General features: G+C 35.4%; 1 protein-coding gene across 1 annotated transcript in view; it reads left to right on the forward strand.

Annotated features, from left to right (window-relative positions):
* The window catches only part of LOC127561463 (uncharacterized), a 70102-nt gene that overhangs the window by 39513 nt on the left and 10134 nt on the right, over positions 1-20455 (forward strand). Inside the window, exon 5 of the mRNA XM_051996701.1 lies at positions 1204-1290. Coding sequence (XP_051852661.1) covers positions 1204-1290 — 87 coding nt within the window. The remainder of the gene's footprint in view (positions 1-1203; positions 1291-20455) is intronic.

Raw genomic sequence — 20455 nt, forward strand, 5'->3', positions numbered from 1 at the left:
ATTTTGGGTACTCAGATTTACAGGAATGTAGGTATGGACTACAGTAATTATGTCATTATTGATAGTGAGTAGAAAAAGTATGGGGTGGAAAGGAGAATTAATAGGACAGAAGACTAGAAAATTCTGCCCCCTAAAACTCTCTCCTCAGTTTCTTATTTGTGAAACTTCTTATTCAGAATCCAGAATAGAGGAAGATGATTTTTTTGTTTTGTTTTGTTCATTTGTTTTTGTCTGGTATCACTGCCCATGACACCTTTTGGAATTTTCTTGGCAAAAATACTTGGCAAAGTCCTTTCGCAACTTATTTTATAGGTGAATCAAACAGGGTTAATTGAAGATGAATCTTCCTGATTCCAAATCTAATATTCTATTCATGGTGCCACCTGGTTGCCTTAGAGGGAGAGGAAAGTGGGTGAGAAAAGCACTGGACTAACAGTGTGTATCTGAGCAAGTTATTTACCTCTATCTATCTCAGTTGACCCATCTGTAAAATGGAGGATTTTTTTTTAGCATCTACCTTTTAGGGCTGTTTTGAAGTTAAGACTAGATAATATTTATAAAATGCTTTGCAGATTTTGCATCATTACATAAAGGCTAGATGATTATATTAATAATAAATTGCCTCTCTTTCAGATGGGTAGTCTCAAGACAAAGAATCCTCTAGGACTTTCTTTTTCAATGAGAAAAATGCTTCTGCTACAGGATTCCACAAACATTTTACTAAAGTTTTTAGAGAATTTTTTTTTCATAGAGAAATTGTAAAATTAGTTTCATCAAAGCACATTGGAAGTTGCATTTGGAACATTTGTCTTGGGTCTTCTTCATAGGGACTGAGGAGAAAAGGTTTGGATTTTTTGCCTTCTTAGGCAATGCTTTAGCAATAAAACTCAGATAAGGGTCTGCTCTTTCTACTCTCAGACTCAATGAATTAGGAGCAAGTCAGAACATTGTTTCTCTGTGGCGCTCCCTCAGTGCATTGTTAATAGGTGCTTAGTAATTGTTGAATGAATCACTGGATCTTGTCACTTGTGGGGTTTGTGTTCTGATTTAATAAGGTAAATGGAGGAGCATTGGATGTCTTTGATTTATTGAAAAATCAGAATGAGGTAATATAATGGTCATAAAATAGGTTTTCTGATAAAATAATCATCTCTGTCTTTTTTTCCCCTCTATTCCTGCTTTCCTGTCCCCCTCCTCTTCTAGGGAATCATTGTCTCAGCATGGAACACCCTAGATTCCAATGATGGCTTTGTCTCTAGTCCATTCCGATCCATGAATCATGCCATGACAGTAAGTTATATTCACAACTTATTTCTGGGATGGTAGACCAGGATTTAAATAACTATTTTGAACTGCTCTGATTCTATACAGGGCACACAAAACTGACTAAATGATTTTAGTCACTTTTACTTTGGATATTTTATCTTTAAAGGCAAGGGTTTTCCCCTCCCTCCCACAACCAATTTTGGATCAAAGAAAAACATACTTGCAGGAAAGTCTTACTTGGAAATAACATTCAGTCTTGACTGAAGTAAAAAAAAACAACAACTAAAAATGATGCTTAGTGAATTTAGTAAATAATCCTCATTTTTGTATTAGATGTATGTATCTGTGCCCAGAAATATAGTGTCTTTCATATATGCAGCTGGTGCTGTTGACCCACTCTTCACAGAACATCCCCTTTGAGTTCTTTTCCCAGCAGAGTGATTGAGTAGCCAATCCCACAGCCAAGAACATTGTCCTAGATTTGAATGGGAGGAGGATCTCCAGCTGAAATCCATTTGGGGAAGTGGACAACACTCTCAATAGTCCCAAGCTGCTTACTGCCACAAAAGCCCATATTATTATTATTTTTTTAGAACAAACATTTTTCCAAAGATGCTATATGGTTGGGAATCATGGAATGCCACTACCTCAGATGAATCAAAATTACAGGCAATACAAAAGGCTACAGACAGATGCATGGTGGGGATATGTAGGCCACAGCAATGTACTAACAATGGTTTGCTTGGAAAAGGCATACATCCATCATTGGGGACATTGATGAACAGAGAGGTGGGTAATTATACAACAAAATGAAGGATAACAGATGGACAGCTTGAGTATTATAATGGTGCTAAAAATATATTAAAAGAACCAGAAGAAGAAATTGAGTTGATTCCATATGGAAGATGTACAGAAAGACTTGGATAAGTACCATACACTGGGGAGATAGGATTTAGGTAACTATTTTGCAAAAGATGGACCTAGATTTTCCTTTGAATTATATTTCCTCCAGCTGGTCTGATTCTATAAAGTAGCTTCCCTTTCAAATAAGCTGGCAATGATTTTAGTCACTTTTATATTGGACATTTTATCTGTGAGCGCCATGGCTCTCTATTCCTCCCATCCTCCAGCTTTGGGTTAAATAAAAATCCAAGAGAGTCCTATGTGAAAACAATATTGAAATAAGGATTATACTGATTCAACAATGATGTCATCTGAGTGAATTTAGAAATAACATTTGTAATAGATGAACTGTTTTTGGAGGTAATAGCATATCAGAGGAATCTCTGAAGCTTTGAATTATTAAAAGATTATTCAATTTAATTGAATGAACATTTATTAACAGTCTACTGTGTGAATGACAGTGTGGTAGACTTGGAGGATTCAAAGACACAAATGAAAAGCACTTCTTGATCTGTGGGAGTTTACATTCTGCTGGGAGATTTATAAAAAAATAAAATGATAAGGATATGTGAGATGTTTTGAGGAGGAAGAGAACACTAGCGGGATAAGGAAAGGCTTCTGGTTTTCAAGGCTACTGTGTGAATAGCAGTGTGGTAGACTTGGAGGATTCAAAGACACAAATGAAAAGTACTTCTTGATCTGTGGGAGTTTACATTCTGTTGGGAGATTTATAAAAAATGAAGTTATAAGGATATGTGAGATGTTTTGAGGAGGAAAAGAACACTAGCAGGATAAGGAAAGGCTTCAAGTTTTCAAGTTTCAATTTCAAGATTGAATGAATCTAGAGATTCTCCAAGTTAGAATGAGTAGGAAGTATATTTCATGGATGAAGGGAGCTCATGCAAAGGAGAAATAGAACCCCAAATTTGAAAGAGAAGTAGACTAGTTTGGCCAAAATATAGTTATAAGAAATATCTGGAAAGGATGGCTTCACTTTGTGAAGAGCTTGAAATGCTAAACTGAAATGTTTGCCTATTACTCTAAAGGGCAGAGAGAGCCACTGAAAATTCATGAGTAGTGGAGAATATGTTCACACTTGTGCGTTTTGGCAGGTATTTGGAGGATTGGTTGGGTCTTAAAGGAAGAGAAAGATTTTAACAGGCAGAGGATTGGAGAAAGTCCGTTCAAATCATGGGAGATAGAAAGAAGACAGGAAAGGTCAGGATGAAGTTAGGGAAAATTAAATACTTTCATATTATCTGAATATGAGGATTGATTCAAAGGAAAATAATGTAAATAAGAAAAAGCTGTTGATCAGAGCTGTTGATAAGCTCTTACTATGTGGCAAGTACTAAATTGGTTAGAGAGAAAAGTTGGTAGAGGAAGTCTAGATTGTAACTTGGAGAGCCATAAGATGATATAGCTGATCTTGGCATGACTTTTAAGTAGAAATTCTGGGAAGAACCATCCAAATAAAGAGACAGGTTGCAGGGCAGAGGAAATTTCCGATGTGTGAAGCAGATTGGAACTACTTTGTCTAGGTTCTTGGAAAGATTCACCAACAAATATTTATTAAATAAATGAATGAAAAACTATTTGTTAAGCAATGTCTCTGTCTTCAGTAGCTGTGACACACAAAGAAGCAGTTGCTAGTCTACATTTCCTGGGAAATGCTTATTAGACTGTTCAAGGAACAAGACCAGGGGGTGCTGATATTTTCAAGACTCCAGATTATCCACCTATCAGTGGCCTTTGGTAAAAAGTTTGTATTTTTGGTGGCAGGTGAACATCTCCTCCACAGCATGGTTTTTCTCAATGACTAGCTATGGGGTTTGGGCCAGAAACAGGATTAGTGGTCTGGAGGATGATGTTTTATTCAAGGCTCTAGAAGTCTTGGTCTTGGACTGTCTTTACTAGGCTGATTGGAGTTGATGGTCATGCAATGTACATGCAATGTTCTTCTCAGAGTGCCTTGCTTGCTCCATTAGTGTCAATTGATTGAATAAAATAGCTAACATAACACTGTTTAACAATAATAATAAACAATGGTGATGATAACAAGAATTTATTATATTTCAGGCACTATACTAGGAAATAAGGATACAAAGAAACTATTTTTGGTTCATTATTTTCATATTTTTTGTTCACTATTTGAATATCTAGAATTATAATTTTATTCTGTAGGTAATAATAACAATAATAACATTAATAATAACATTTATATAATACTTATTAAATGCCAGGTATTCTTCTTAGTACTTTACCATTATTATCTCATTTGATCTTTACAACAACCCTGGGAGGTAGGTGCTATCATCATCTCCATTTTACTAATGAGGAAACTGAAGTTTTTAGGAATTACTTTCCCAGAGTCACACAACTAAGAAGTGTCTGAGACTGGATTTGAACTCAGATCTACTTAACTCCAGGCCAAATATTCTATTCATTATGCTACCTTATTACCCATAATGCAAACCACTGAAAGTCTTAGATCAGAAAAAATAACAATAATCATCTGTTAGAAAGATCTTATTATGAATTAATGGATGAAAAAGAACTGATTAAATACCTACTATAGACTAAATTCTGTGCTAAGTGCCAGGGATATAGATTCAAAAGCTTGACAATCCCTCTGCTCAAAGAACTGACTTTGGAAAAGAATGAATTCATTTTAGGATATGGTGAGTTAGAATGGTATTGAGACATCCTGGTAGAAACCAGGAAATTGGAGATGAAAGACTGGTGCTTAGGGCAGAAATCAGGCAGAGAGAGGTAAAATTATGGAAATCTTCTGTAATATAATAATAATGGAACCATGGAAGAAGATAAATTGGAAAAATGATGATGAGGGGATTGTGGGTAGAAACTTTGAGACATTCTTAGGGAACAAAAAGAAGAGTAGACCAAAGAAGAAAAGTCAGGGGTAAGTTAGTATGAGAGAGACTGTGAAACTGAGGCAAGATCCCTGATTCTTGAGTCAGAGTTCTTAGCTTCAAATATAGCCACTGACACTAGTACTATCAGAGGGCAAATCACCTAACCTCTTTGTGCCTCAGTTTCCTCATCTGTAAAATGAGGGAGTGGAATTAGATGGCTTTCCTTCTAACTTTAGATATAGTGAAATATTCTGTAGTGCAAATTAAATATACTTTTCCCCAAAATATCCTTTATTTTAATTTACTAAATTGTAGTAGGATTCATCCTTTAAAACAATAAAAATAAAGAGAATCCCTCTCCTCTTCCTTAAAAGACCTTGTGAGCCTGATTGTCCAACTGCCTGTTTTCCTAAAGGATTGTGAAAACATGTCGGAAGTTGTAGTTCTTAGCAGTTTCCCAATCTCTGATTTTCAAAAGATTCAGTACAATTGTGTGTGGGAGTGCTGTTACCCTGAGTAGTTAAAAAACTTAGCTGTAAGTGCCATCACTAGAGGATTCTTTTCTATTAGCATGGCCTTCATTCCTCCTTCCAGGAGAATAATAATCCAAACCCAGCAGTATTCAACTCTGTATAAAGGACAGAAATAAAAGTCATCTCTGTTCTATGGGCTCCCATCACAAATACAAGAATGGGATGAATGAGGAAATACACTCATGCAGCTAACTCAAGAAGAAAATTTTTCTTAGTTCTTACAAGATCTTATAAATCAGCTTTGAGTTTTAATCAAATGAATCCCATTAGACTGCAAACTTCTTGAAAGTTGGTAGTATATTTGCTTTTCTTTGCATTACCCGGTAGCAGTGCCTGGCACATTATAGGCTCTTAATACATTCTTGTTGACTTAGCTTGATTTAAAATGTGTATATGACTTTAAAAGTTGCCCCCACTCCCAAAACCCAGATTAGAATCGAGGTCAAGAATTTATTGAGGACTCCTTATTGCCAGTACCTGGCATAATGTTATGAACACTTCATAAATACTTGTCAACTGACTTTTCAAACAAGTCAGAGATGACACAAAGAAGGACCTTTAGATAACAGTTGTTTGTTGAATTAAATAGGAATATATTTATAGGATCAGAATCACAGGACTTTAAACTCGAAGGCACCTTTAAGGTTATTTAGTTCAAACCTCTCTCTCTTTTTTTTTTGATAGAAATCTTTAAATATTTTTACTGTTTTTATACCACATTCATTTTGCATTGTATCTCTATCCCCTTTTAACTAGTGCAACAATTTTTTTTTGTAACAAAAAACAAAAAGAAAAAAAAACTCCTGAAGTTCAGTGTAACTAAATACTACTCAATCAAATCTGGTAATGTATACAAAATTCCAAACAAATAGTATCCCTCCTCTTCAAAGAATGGAAAGAGATACATTTTTCTCAACTCATCTCCATGCCCAGATTTTTAGATAATTCTTTAATATTATAGAGGAGGAAACCAGAGGCGAAGTGACTAGCTCAAGCTCATATGAGTACTAAGTGGAAGAAGTGAATTTGAAAATCCAGACCTCTGACTTCAGAGCCAACACACTTTCCATTGTGACCAGGGAATAATTATCCAAACTCAATAAAACTCCTGTCCAAAAGATAGTTCATCTTAGAATATGTTTAAATATACTTAGAGAGACAAAAAGTAAATTATGACCATTGAACATTTCTATTCTGTGGTAGAGCATTAAGTCTAGAGTATTCAAATTCTGCCTTGGGCACTTGGCCTGGGTGATATCGAGCAAGTCACTAAATCTGTGTCTCGTTTTTTTTTTTTTTTTTATTTGTAAAATGAGGAGGTTGGACTTTAACTCTATGAGATAGTTACAGCATTGGTCTTGGAGGTAAGTAGATCTGAGTTAAAATCTAGCCTCCCACACTTTAGCTAGCAATGTGATTTTAGGCTTCTCACTTGGCTTTGCCCTGTCTCAGTTTCCTTATCTTATAAAGTGGGAATAGTAATATTATCTACCTCCAAGCTTTGTTGTGAGGATAAAATGAAATTTACCAAGTGCTTTGCAAACCTTAAAATATTATGTAAATGCTAGCTATTATTATTATTATTATCATTATTATCCATGATACATGCAATTCAATTTTCATTGATTAGAACTCTGATATTTCTCTGTCAAAGACTGGGCTGGCAAAGCTCCCTTTGAAAGGTTGGCTATTGCTTGGACCATCTTCTCATTCAGGACTTCATTGATCCCTTAGAAGGTTATTCCATGCCCAAACCCCAAGATATCTTGTGAAGTTTCAGTGATCAAAATTTATTTTCCTTTGGGCAGAGCACCCACATCTAAGTATATGATTCTCCATATGGACAGAGATAAGGAAAGATGGAAGGAAAGGAGGGAAGAAAGGACAGAGGAAATACTGCCCAACTGGCCAGTCACTGGGGCACTAGGGCAGCCACCACCACTCATGGATTGTTGTTTGTCTTTCATTCTCAAAGAGGACCAATGACATCAATGGGGTGACATCTTGACTTGCAAGTGAATTGGATTTAAGTGAGACAAGACTGTTCAAAATCATCAGCCTCATTCTTTTAACAGCAATAAAAACAGCAATAGCATTCCATGCCTAGGTCTTATAAGTGAGAATTCTTAAATAGTGAGATTCAAAAACATTTTAGCAAGGCACTGCTATACCATTAAGGTTTTATTTACAGTCCTAGGGTCCTGGCTCTCTGACAGACCAGTTTTAAAAGGATTTTTATTCACTCCAATAAGTAGAGTCAAACCTGATATTCTATGAACTCTTTCAGATGAGGCCACTTAATCCTATTATCAGGCATTGGGTTGCTTCTGGAGAAATGAGCTTGTGAACTATAGATATCAGAACAGGACAGCAATAACTGTTGCTATGAAGCCAATTATAAGAATACAAAACTGGCAATCCCTTCTTGCTCCATGAAGTCTCCTTATAAACTAAACTTTTGGCTTCTTAGTGTTTCTCTAATGGTCAAATCTTCTTTTACTGAAGTGTTAGTTTAGACTCTTTAGATAGGGGAAGGAGCTGATGTAATAATAGTGGATGACTGCTGCCATTGCTATGGGACCTTTCAAAGACAAGATAGCTGGTTTATGAGACTAAATGAAATATTTCAGTAAACAGATTCTTTAAGCTCTACTGGCTTATCTTTGCTCCTTATAAAAATTGATGTACTTTGCTTTTTTTTTTTAAATCTGCATTTTTCAATGAATCCTTTTCCTTTCTTCCTTCCCAATGAATTATTCTGTATAACAAAAAATTTAAAAAAAGCAAAATACAGATCAGCAAAATTGACCAGTTCAAATCAGTCTCCTTACTTCTCCCACTAAAAAAAGAAGAAAAACATTCCCTTTGTTGGAAATAGGAATCATTAAACTAAACAAATTCCCACATTGCCCATGTCTAAAAATGTATTGCTAAGTCCCAATTAATGTGATTAATGAATCCTCTAAAGGTTCCATTATTTGAACTCACACTGCATATTGTTTGCCTCGTTCTGCATCACCATTTTTTCAGGAGATGACTAATAAACTTCATTATTGTTCCCTGGCATTGCTCTTGATCATTGCAATGATCAGAGATCTTAAGTCTTTCAAAATTGACTATCCTTACTCCTTTCTTGTATAAATTATTCTCCTGGTTTTGCTTATTTCATTCTGTATCAATTCATACAAGTCTTCCCAGGATTCACTGAAGCCATTCTTTTCATAAATCTTTTTTTATTGGCACAATAGTATTCCACACATTAAAATACCATAATTTGTTTATTTATTTCCCAATTGTTGAACACTCCATAAATTTCTAGTTCTTTGCTATTACACCTGACTTTTCAATGATAATAGGTAACAATTATTTAGAACTTATTATGTTCCAGGTAAAGTGCTAAGTGCTTTGCAGTTATTAACTCATTTGATCCTTACAAAAATCTTAGGAACCAACTATTTTTATTATTTTCACTTTACAAATGAGAAAACTGAGGCAAATTGAACAAGTGATTTGGTCAGTCACACAGATAGGATTTGAACTCAGATCTTCCTGTTTACAGGCTAGATACTCTGTCCACTGTATCACTTAGTTTCCTTTTTGCTTCAAGAATGAAATAATTGAATAGAAAAAGGTGGAAGTGAGTTTCTTTCCTTTTTACTTGTTATCATGTTGTGCTCTCCATAAGGACTAAGCACTTGTGGCAACAAGTGCCTTCAGGGCTGTTGTCCATGTCATAGCCCTGCAACTCTGGCAGGCAAATAGCTCTCTGTACCTCACAGATAGAAAAAAAAATCATCTTGCCGGCTGCTGCTCAGTGAACACAATCCTCTGATTCCACACCCATAATTCTATCCATAATACCATTAAAAAAAACTAATGCAGTGATTTGAAAGATGTTGCAGAGTCGATATGTTGCTAGATTTGAAGTTTAGATAATTATTATTTGGGCAATCCTGAGCAGGTTATCAATCTATCCATCCACAAAACAATTAAAGAACATTAATTAAGTACCTACTATGAGCCAGGTATAAGAGCTGAGTACTGGGATAATAAAAAAAATAAGTGAATTTATATTCTAATGGTAATCTCTCTGTGTCAGAGTTTTCTGGTCTGCAGAATGCAGATGCGGGGGTGGATTCAATGACCTCTAAATTCCTTTCCAGTTCCATGATTTTGTGACTTGCCTATGGTTGCATAGCTAAGAAATGTCTAAAGCAGGATTAAATGCAAATCTTCTCAACTCCAATTTCAGTGCTCTAACTGTACTGTAGTTTACCCCTCTTAGTTCTTGCTCTGTCTTCCTGGCCTCTTTGAGTTTGGCTCTGTTTCTATCTTTTTCACTCTCCCATATTATTTCTGCCTCTCTTGAGCTCCCTTATATTCATATACAAATAACTATGTCTTTCAGTAATGACTATAATAATGAGCATATTTTAGAATGATATGGTTTGAAGCCCTATGAAACATTTCTCTGTAGAAAAATATAGTTGAGGCTGTGGATGGTAATAATACCTAAAATAATCATTCATAATTTAATATCTGCAGACATTGTACTTTATCTTACTTATAACAGTTCCTTTAAATGTACCACATACTCATACCTTTGTAAAAATGTCTTGTGGTGTGGGACTAAGTATATAGACAACATTAAAGTGTTAAGTTTTTTCAAAAATTTGGGAGCAAAGAAAGAAAGAGCCAGTAGATGTCAGCATTATGCAAGTGGTGGGGATAGTGGCAATCCTTGTATCCTTCCCTTCAGGGAGAAAAGTATTCTTGTCATTAATATTATTGATGAATGAGCTCTTGAAAAGTCATGGTTATTTGGATGCCCATCTTTAGCAGATCAAAAATTGCTTTAATTGCTAGACATTTTGCTTATTTATTCTTCATTCCCTCACCTCTAACTCTGTGCAATCTATTGTATTTAAAATATAGATATTATAGTTGATTAAAATCTTTAATTCTCTGAACATCTGTGCATAATTTAGCAAGTGATATAATTTTTTTGCAAGATGATTGAGCTACAAGGAACATATTATTTAAATGTTAACCTTCTCTGGGGTGGTTTCCTAGCAAGTCTTATGAGTGTCATTCTTAGAATTATGGATTATAAAGGTAGGAAGGACTCCTAGGTATAATATAATCTAATTCCTTAATTTTATAAATGGGAAAAATAAATCTCTGGATGGAAGATGATCTACTTGAGACATGAAGTCACAGATAGGAGAAATGAGGCTAGAACTCAGGTTTCCTGATTTCCTGAGCAGCATTATTATTTTTTTTCCAACTAATTTTTTGAAAGATTTTTTTTCTTATCTTTTCCTTTTTTGAGATCCCTAAAGAGTTTAAATTCTGGGCAACTTTAAATGTTAATCCCTTAATCCATTTGGGAAGTCAGGAGCTGTTGATGACTCTTGATCTCAGTGGCTCTAGATGTAGACATTTCCTTGTCCTCTGGGACTTGCTGTATCTAAAGATGGAGGCAGCAGTCCGAGTCTAACAGCTGGTTAAACCATGGAAGTATTCATGAGTGATTATCTTCAGGAAAATCCCCATAGCAACCTAGGAGAGTGCCTGCCCTTAGTAGGATGATCAAAATGATTATGTTAGAGAGGGAAAGAAAATCACGGGTAACAGCTGGATTGAAGAAGGGTGATTATGCACATCAGCTACTCAAGTTGTTTTTCATTAGACAATGTGGGTATTGTGGAGCTGGCTGTTTCCCTGTCTTGGAATAGTGGAAGGAACACAGAAATGGGATTCATTTGATAAAAGTCTAGCTTCAGTTCTGCTACTGGTTTTCTTACTGTTTCTTACCCATGATATTCTATCTTCTATCCTACTTTTACATGGGTTGTTCTATATGCCTGGAATATTGTTCACTCTTTCCCTGTTATTGTTGGCAAAGATATTGGATTAGTTTACCTTTTCTTTCTCCTGCTTATTTTACAGATGGGAAAACTGAGGCAAATAGGGTTAAGTGACTTGCTCAGGGTAACAGAGCTAGTATGTGTCTGAAGTTGGATTTGAATTTATGAAGAAGAATCTTCTTGATTCCAGAACTGGCACTCTATCCATTGTATCACCTAGCTGCCCCTTCAAAGCTTACTTCAAATCAATCAACATTTTTTTTTAAGGGCCAGCCTTTTTGCATGTCTTCTCTGAAATCCCCAGCCACTAGTGCACTCCTTCCCAAGGAAATAAACACAATGACTTTGTGTTTATTTATTTATTTATTCATTTATCTATCTATCTATACTTATTTCATAGATTTTGTGTTTTCTTATGGCTAGAGCAGTGATATCAAACTCAAATCACTAAACTATGTACAAAGATCTTTGGGAGTCACATATTGCCTTAGAAAATCACATATTAACATTTTCTATGTTTTATAGCATTTTTTTAATCTTGTTAAATGTTTTCTAATTACATTTTGATGCGGTCCAGCTGCACTTGGGACTGTTGTAGGCTACAGGTAGCCTTTTGGTAGCTATGTGTTTTGATGCTTTTGGTGTCGATCCCTGGGCTTACAGTCAGGGACACCTCAGCTCAAATCTGGATTCACACTAATTATATAGTCTTAAGCAACTTCTTTCAGTCTAAGTTTCTTTTTCTGTTAAAATAGTAGTATACAGATCACAGTGTTGCTTTGAGGATTGAGATAATATATGTATATATTATTTTGCACTGCAAAACTTATGAACTTGTTTTGTATACAGTTGTATGTTTTCATATTGCTTCTCTCTATAGAATATAAGCTACTTGAGAGCAGGACTTTTTTTTTTTGTTTTTAAATTTATGTTTTTGTATCTCCAGAGCCTAACAATTCCTGGCACATAGGGCTTAATAAATGCTTTTTGGCAAATTGTATGACCTTGTATAGTTACTTAACTCCTGGCCCTCAGTTTTTAATCTTTAAATTAAGGTTGAGTTAGGTGATATCTGCCAGCCCTTCTAGCTCTGGCATTCTATGAAACCAGAAAACATTTTTTAAATACCTAAATACCAAGGTTGTTTTAGATTGCTGAACTGAATACTAAGAAGAATTCACATTTGTCTTCTTCCTATTTAAATGTATGGAAAGTAAAGGACACTATTCTAGTCTTTCCTTCATTGTTTGTGGGATTATATTGAGGCAATCTTTGCATTGCAGCATGTCCCAGACTTTAGGCCATTGAATAGAAGCTAATAACTGTTTTTTTAGGTACTGTGTGCCCCAAACCTGATAGATAAAACTGTTATCTGCAAACACATGGGCAAATTCAAATACAGTTTCTTTGATGTGCTTTTCCCCCAGGACTTTTGTCTCATAGTTCAGTAGAAAGAGGACTGGATTGGAACTCAGGGTTTTCTATTGAAATTCTTACTCTGTTACTTATGTGACTTTTGGGCAAGAGACAATACAACACGACATGACAGAATAGAATACAACACAACACAATAGAATAGAAGGACTATGTGTCAGGAATTATATAAAGATCTGGAGATACAAATAAGAAATAAAAGATAAGTAATTCTTTTCTCCAAGAATTTATAGTTTAATGGAGGAAGACAAAACACAAAAGGAAGCTGAAAAATGGGGGGACAGAGAAAGTAGTAAAAGTAGGAAATGAAGGGTTATCTGGGCTCTGATCCCTTTTTAAATGGAGTCTTCAAGAATTGTTTTATGTCTCTCCTAACCCTCCCCTCCCCCCAATTCAGCCTCTAGTCAGACAAACAGAAGCTGTGGAGGATATTAATGAGATATGAGTAGCAAAGCTGATGCAATGGCATGATAATCAGTTTTCTCAACTTCTTGGATTCAGTTTTTTTTAATCTATAAAATTAGGAGGTTGGATTAGATCAGAACTTCTTTTTTTTTTTAAATTATTATAGCTTTTTATTTACAAGATATATGCATGGGTAATTTTTCAGTATTGACATTTGCAAAACCTTTTGTTCCAACTTTTCTCCTCCTTCCCCCCCCCCCACCTTTCCCCCAGATGGCAGGTTGACCAATACATGTTAAATATGTTGAAGTATAAGTTAAATACAATATATGTATATATGTCCAAGCAGTTATTTTGCTGTACAAAAAGAATCGGACTTTGAAATAGTGTACAATTAGCCTGTGAAGGAAATCAAAAATGCAGATGGACAAAAATAGAGGGATTGGGAATACTATGTAATGTTTCATAGTCATCTCCCAGAGTTCTTTTACTGGATGTAGCTGGTTCAGTTCATTACTGCTCCGTTGGAACTGATTTGGTTCATCTCATTGCTGAAGAGAGCCACGTCCATCAGAATTGATCATCATAGAGTATTGTTATTGAAGTATATAATGTAGATCAGAGCTTCTTAAACTTTTCCACTTGTGACCCCTTTTTGCCTAAGAAATTGCCTGCTATCTCAGGTATATAGGTATAAAATAGGTATACAAATCAAATATTTACTGATAATAAATCACAAAGAAATTTATTTTAAAATAATTCTTTGGCATACATATAATTTTACCATTTGTTAAAGATAAAAGCAAATTTGCATATTAATGAGATGGATGTTCTCATTTATTTTTACACAAAGAATTAAATCTTGGCAGAAGATACCATTTACTATTGCCAAATTTTTCATGACCCCACATTCAGTTATGTGACCCCATATGGGGTTGTGACTCACATTTTAAGAAGTTTTGGATTAGATGACCTCAGAGGTCCTTCCCAATTCTAAATCTATGGTTCCATGATACTCCCATGATTAGGGAGTATCTGCAAAACAAATAGGATGAATTCCTTCGATTTAGGGGATCATTAGCCAGTTTCATAGTCTAGCAGGTCTATAACTGTCTTTTCCTGACTTCTCAGAACACTGGGGGAAAAGGCTGTTTATAGGGATTTCAAGTCATATCTCACACACAAATTCTTACCTCCTGCAATAGCTGGTCTTCACTGTTTACATACCATATTCCACTGTGAAGGCTAAATGCCTTATTTCCCTCTGGATAATATAACCAGTCCTGACAGCCCCACTAGAAAGATAATTTGTTCAGGTCTTTACATAGGCACAGAGAAAGAAAAATATAAGGAGAGAGAGTTGATCAAGGAACTTTTGTCTGGGGCTTTAGAAGGCACTAACTACTTCCTTTATATCTTAGGAAAGGCCTTCTGGAATCTTGTTAAGAGAATAAAGGAAATCCTGATTATTAGATCTCAGGAACCCACCCTTTCTGTGTAGAGGTCAAAGATTTGAGAACTTAGAATAGGCTTTTCTTATCTAAGAGATGGCAGCAATATCTCAAAAGTGGTGGAATATCAAGCATTCTGCATCAGGTGATCCATGCCAGCAATATCTATATGTTTATTCATAGGTCTCAGGAGGCGAGTAAATAGATAATGTCCTTGTGCCCCAATCTCCTGTGGAGAGGATGGATTCCCTAGGCAGTATGAATTTAAATTTCCTAGCATTAAAGGGAGATTTCTTAGTGGTGACAACTTTAGGGGTTTCCTCAAAAGTGGATCTCTTGTTCCTTAATTTCCTACTTAGATGCTCTTCTCTATTATGTTTCAGGAATTTCATCTTGGAAAATCACTTCAACCCTAGAACTTATGCTGGGAAGTATTCTCTATCCTTGGAGCCCCTCCCTCTGATTAGAAAGAGGAGAGCTCTTTCCAGAACCTATTTTGTGGGCACCTAGGTCAAACATCTTTTCATTTCCCATAAATGATACTCCTTGGATTACTCCATCATCCCATCCCTTCTTTCCCTCCCCTATGTTGGATACTTCATTTTAGCTTCCTTTTACATATAATCTTCCTATAGAAGACTAAGGACAGGGATTGTCTTTTGCCTTTCTTTATTTCCCTAAGCTTAGATTGATATCTGGTACATAGTAGGTGATTAATGAATGCTTGTTGACTGACTAGCAAAATAAAATGTTTAATTTATAGAATTAACAAGAGGATCCTACACGGTGTGATGATTCAAAAAGAAACTGCACTCTGGTTCCTACCCTGACTCCATCTCTAATTTACAATATTATTTTGACCAAGGCTTCAAATTTCTTTATATCTCATTTTCCTCACTAAAAAAAAAAGAAGGTGAAGGTGCCACAAATGTCTATGTTTTTTTCAAGTTTAAATACCTTATAAAACTGTAACTTCTTAATCTTTTTTCCATGACCACTTTCATCTAAGAAATTTTTATGTAATGTGAGGTATATAGATATATAAATAGCATACAAATCAAACATTTACTACTAATAAATCATAATGTTGTAATTCATATTCACATTCAGTTAAGAGTCATGAACCAGTTTAAGAAGCTGGGACTTAGACTACATTATATTTTTTCCATTAGAAAAAAAATTTAAACAACTTGCATGCTTAATCAATCAATCCATAACTATTTTTCAAATGCTTACTATATGCTATTCACTATGCATAGGTACTGAGCACAGTAGTTTGCAACTAATTAGAAGTGACTCAATTTCCAAGGAGGAGACAAAGGATGTGAATAGGAATGGGGATTTTGAGAGGTCCTGATTATTAGAGGTAAGCTGAGTACCATAAAGTAAGTGGCATAAATGTCAGAGAGGGATGTGATCAGCTGCACCTAAAGGCTATCTCATTTTCTACAGCTGCAGCTACTTGTAATGTTTTTTCTACTACCCTGTGACCACCCCCCTCTTTCTTTAGGGGTTTCAAAAATATATTTTTTTCAGTTCCTTCAGAGTCATTGACCCACTGAGGGCATAGTTTGAGCTACTTATTGTTATATCATATGATGATGTGATGTGTTAATAAGCTGTTAGTTTGCCCAAGTTGTCTCAATATCATTTTTACCTGCCACATTTATGAAGGTCATTAAAACCTAAACACTCAACTAGCATCTGTTAATCATCTACTATGTTCTAGGAACTGTGCTACATGCCAGAATGAAAAACAACAAAACAAAACAAACAACAAAAAACACCCCAGGCAAAAACAATCTCTTTTCTGGAGGATCTTGAAGTCTAAGGGAAATTTATGATTGATCCTAGAATCAATAGGGAGCCATTGGAATAGTCAGATTTGCATTTGAGGAAAATTTCTTTGGCAGCTGTGTGGAGGAGGAGGCTAGTGAAGAAAGATTTAAATCAATGAAGATCAATTAGGAGAACATTGAAATGGTTTAAAGTAATGGCTGTGTGAGTAGAGGGAGAAGTGACAAAAGAGAAATATTATTGAGGTAGAAACTTCAAGATGTGATGAATGATGGCTGGAGAGGGAGGAGTCAAGTATGATGTGGTTACAAACTTAGAGTGGTGTCCTATACATTTGGGAATTTAGGAAGAAGGATGTGTGCTTTAGTAGATGACAATGCATTTTTGATTAATAAATGTAATAATATAATATTATATATAAAAATATATATGTGTACATATACTTATATCTATCTATTCATCCATCCATCCAACTATCTATCTATCTATCTAGTCAAAATATTTTGGAGATACCCTGTTTCTAAGAGCTAAAACCCAGCAAGCAGTCTGTGCCCTGAGTTTGGCATTATAATAATCTTTTGTGCTCTAGATTATTAAAATACTATGTTCATATATACATCTCTGGTCAGTGACTACAATAATCTGCCTAGTCACATAGTACTGGCTTGGCATTGGAGACGTTGATGCTGTTGTTGTTGGATATGGTTAGGACTATCTAGCAGACATTTTAATCACTTAACATATTGAGAGAGAATAGTTTATAATTAATTGGAAAGACATAAGCTGGGTTAAGAGACAGGAAAACAGCAATACAAAAGGGGGAACCCTGTGGGAGTTGAATGATTTCTGGCCTTAATGATTAAAATGTTATTATACATGTAATAATACTTATTAATGGTTTTTATTATTTATTTTTATTATTTATTTCCCAATGTAAATGATTACTTCCCAATACAATCCCACTCCTATTTAAGCCACTCATATAACAACCAAAACAAAAAACAAATCAAGCAAAATTGAATGAATAAACAAAAAGGCATCTTAGAATGCTAAGGATTGGGTTTAGAAACAGAAAAATAAAACTGTCTATGCTTTCAAGAAGTTAACTAAGGAGACAACACATAATAGGATGGGAAAAGACTTCATACTGACAGTGTATTAGACATTATTCTCATATTTTTCCCATCTCTCCTTCATATAGAGGAAAATGTGTTTCATCATTTGTTCTCTAGGCCTGAGATTGGTCACAGCGAATAATCTGAGTTTGATTGACAGATTTGTATTTCTAGGGCCTCAGAGATACAGTACCAAGAATGTTTAGTTAGTTTCAATACAATAGGTAGCACAGGGAATGAATGTGTGTGTATATGTGTGTGTGTGTGTGTCTGTGTGTGTGTGTGAAAGACAGAAAGAGAGAGAGACAGAGAGAGACAGAGACAGAGACAGAGAGAGACAGAGACAGAGAGACAGAGAGAGAGAAGAGAGAAAGAGAGAAAGAATTAAAGAGGGTATGAGAGAGAAAAAGAGAATTAAAGGTAATAAGAGAAAGGGGGTGGGTGAGAGATAGGGAGAGTATGTGTATGAGAGAGATAAAGAGAGACAGAAAAACAAGAAGACAAAGACATGGAGGTCTGTAGAGTATCTTGTTTTTAATCAAGTTTCTTATTGAAAGAACCTCTGTCAGAGAAGAAAACATCATATTTTAAAATACAGAAATATATATTTGAATGTGTTATCAAAAGCATGTATTTGAGTTCTGGAAATTTTAGTGAGAACTATTGTCTTTAAGAAAATTGATTATCAGTGGGAGTTAATTGTTTCTAGGACTGGGAAGTAATGTAACAGTATTACTGTAATTAAGGTTATAGTATACTCCTGTGATTTTCAATTTTTTTTTCTCATCAAAGTTTTTTTTCCCTGGGTATAATCACAGCATATTGGATGTTTAAATTGGAAACAAAGAAGGCCTCCTGGGCAGGAGCCTAGACTCATTCCCTGGGCCTGAGAATTTTTTTGCTTTTCTTCTTCCTTTTTTTCTTCTTGTTTTACTTCTCCAGCCCGTGGAGAAGGCTGCTCTGTGTTTCCACAGTCAGAGGGGCAGCTGGGAAAGGGGAATGATGATTTCATGGCATACCCAGAGAAATTCACTCTCTCATCTAGTATAAATCATGTTGTAAATCCTGAAGAGGGGTCCCATTCAATGTGCTGAGGACCTTCCTTTAAGTCTCTTGAAATAATTTGGGTGCCAAGAAGAAGTCAGGTTGTCTATCAGTTAGACATCTGTTGCTCTAGCTCGCCATGTAACTGAACCATCTTTTCTAATTAAACACCTTCCTTATCTTTTATATCTCTCTTGCTCAATTACTTATTGGTAATTCATATAAATCAATGGTTACTTATATCAATCATGTACAACTCCATTTCCTTTAATTCTTTAGTGATTGTGGCATTCTATGATCCTCAAGTGGAAAGCATAACCAAAAGGAAAATGGTGGTACATAATCTCATTTTTGCTTCAGAACAACTTTGAGAGGTAGAGAAGTAGAAGGAGAGAAGGCAGCTTTGTGCCTTTGTGTTTAGGACCCAAGGCCAATTGATATAGGATTTTCTCCTTATTAGTGCAAATGAATATCCTACCTTGTATAGGGGAACAACTCTATCCTGCTCTTCACATAGAGGAAGGCATTTATCGCCACCAGTGAGGAGAGAATCCCATACCAAGGAGCCTTCGGATAAAAGTTACATAAAAATAAGGAAACTGAGGATCAGAGGTGGGAGTGTTTTGCCAAAGTTCACATATTTAAGAAATTTTTAGAGCCAGGGCACATACCTAGTTCTTCTGACTTCAAATCCAGCTTTCTTTCCACAACTCTAGACTATCTTTCCAATGATTTTTTTTTTTTTTTGGATTGCATTATTTTATCTGTGGAGAGAATTCCCAGTGAGGAACCTCTATTCCAATGAAGGTTGGCACCTGCTTTGCAATTTAGAATCTTTGGCTGTTGCCTGGGAGGTACTGAGAGATTGAGTAAATTGCTTTCAGAACCATAGAGCTAGAAATCTTTCTGATTCAGAGACCAGTTTTCCATCACTGCTGCCAAACTTTTTCCTATAAGTGACAAATGAGAATTCTTTTCAAGTTACAAGAATCTTGAGTTCTAATCTGTTCAACAGAGGCTAAAAATATGATAGGCAGACAAAGAGAAGAAGAGAAAGAGTCACAGGCACAGAAAAGGAAGAGGTGATAGAAAAAAAAGAAGAGAGAGGGCTGGGGCAGAGGGAGGAAGGAGAGGACACATTAGATAGAGGGAGATAGAGAGAAACAGAAAAACAGACAGAGACAGAGAGAGGTCCTTTAGGTACCTTTAAATTGCTTGTGTGCACATTTCCCCTTGTTAAGAATTAGGATCTCCTCCAATGTCTCATAAACTGAATTTATTATATTAGTATTTAAATGAGTGATTTTACAAGAACGCCTTGGTGAAGTACTCTTTTACTTTGTCTGCACTATAAATTCAGAGGGCAATCCATTACAATTGGTGCTGATTGTAGCAAATTCCACATTTTTTCTTTCTTGACCCTTTTGAGGACTTGATTCCTCTCTTCACCATTTCTTTGCTGCTACTAGGTCCATAGAATGATGGACTTGGAGTCAGGAAGAAATTGGTTTAAATCCTGTGTCAGTCAGACATTATGTAAACTCTGGGCAAGTTACTTACTTTCTGTCTTCCTCAGCTTCCTCATCTGTAAAATGAGGATGATAATAGTGGAAACTATTTCCCAAGGTTCTTGTGAAGATCAAATGAGGTAGTGTTTATATATGTTTTTGAAAACCTTAAAGTTCTATGTTAAGTGCAGGCTATTATAACTATTATTATTCATAGTTTCAATTTTCTGTTCTTTTCATTTGTCCATCTATT

Source organism: Antechinus flavipes, chromosome 4, assembly GCF_016432865.1.
Source record: "Antechinus flavipes isolate AdamAnt ecotype Samford, QLD, Australia chromosome 4, AdamAnt_v2, whole genome shotgun sequence".
NCBI lineage: Eukaryota > Metazoa > Chordata > Mammalia > Dasyuromorphia > Dasyuridae > Antechinus > Antechinus flavipes.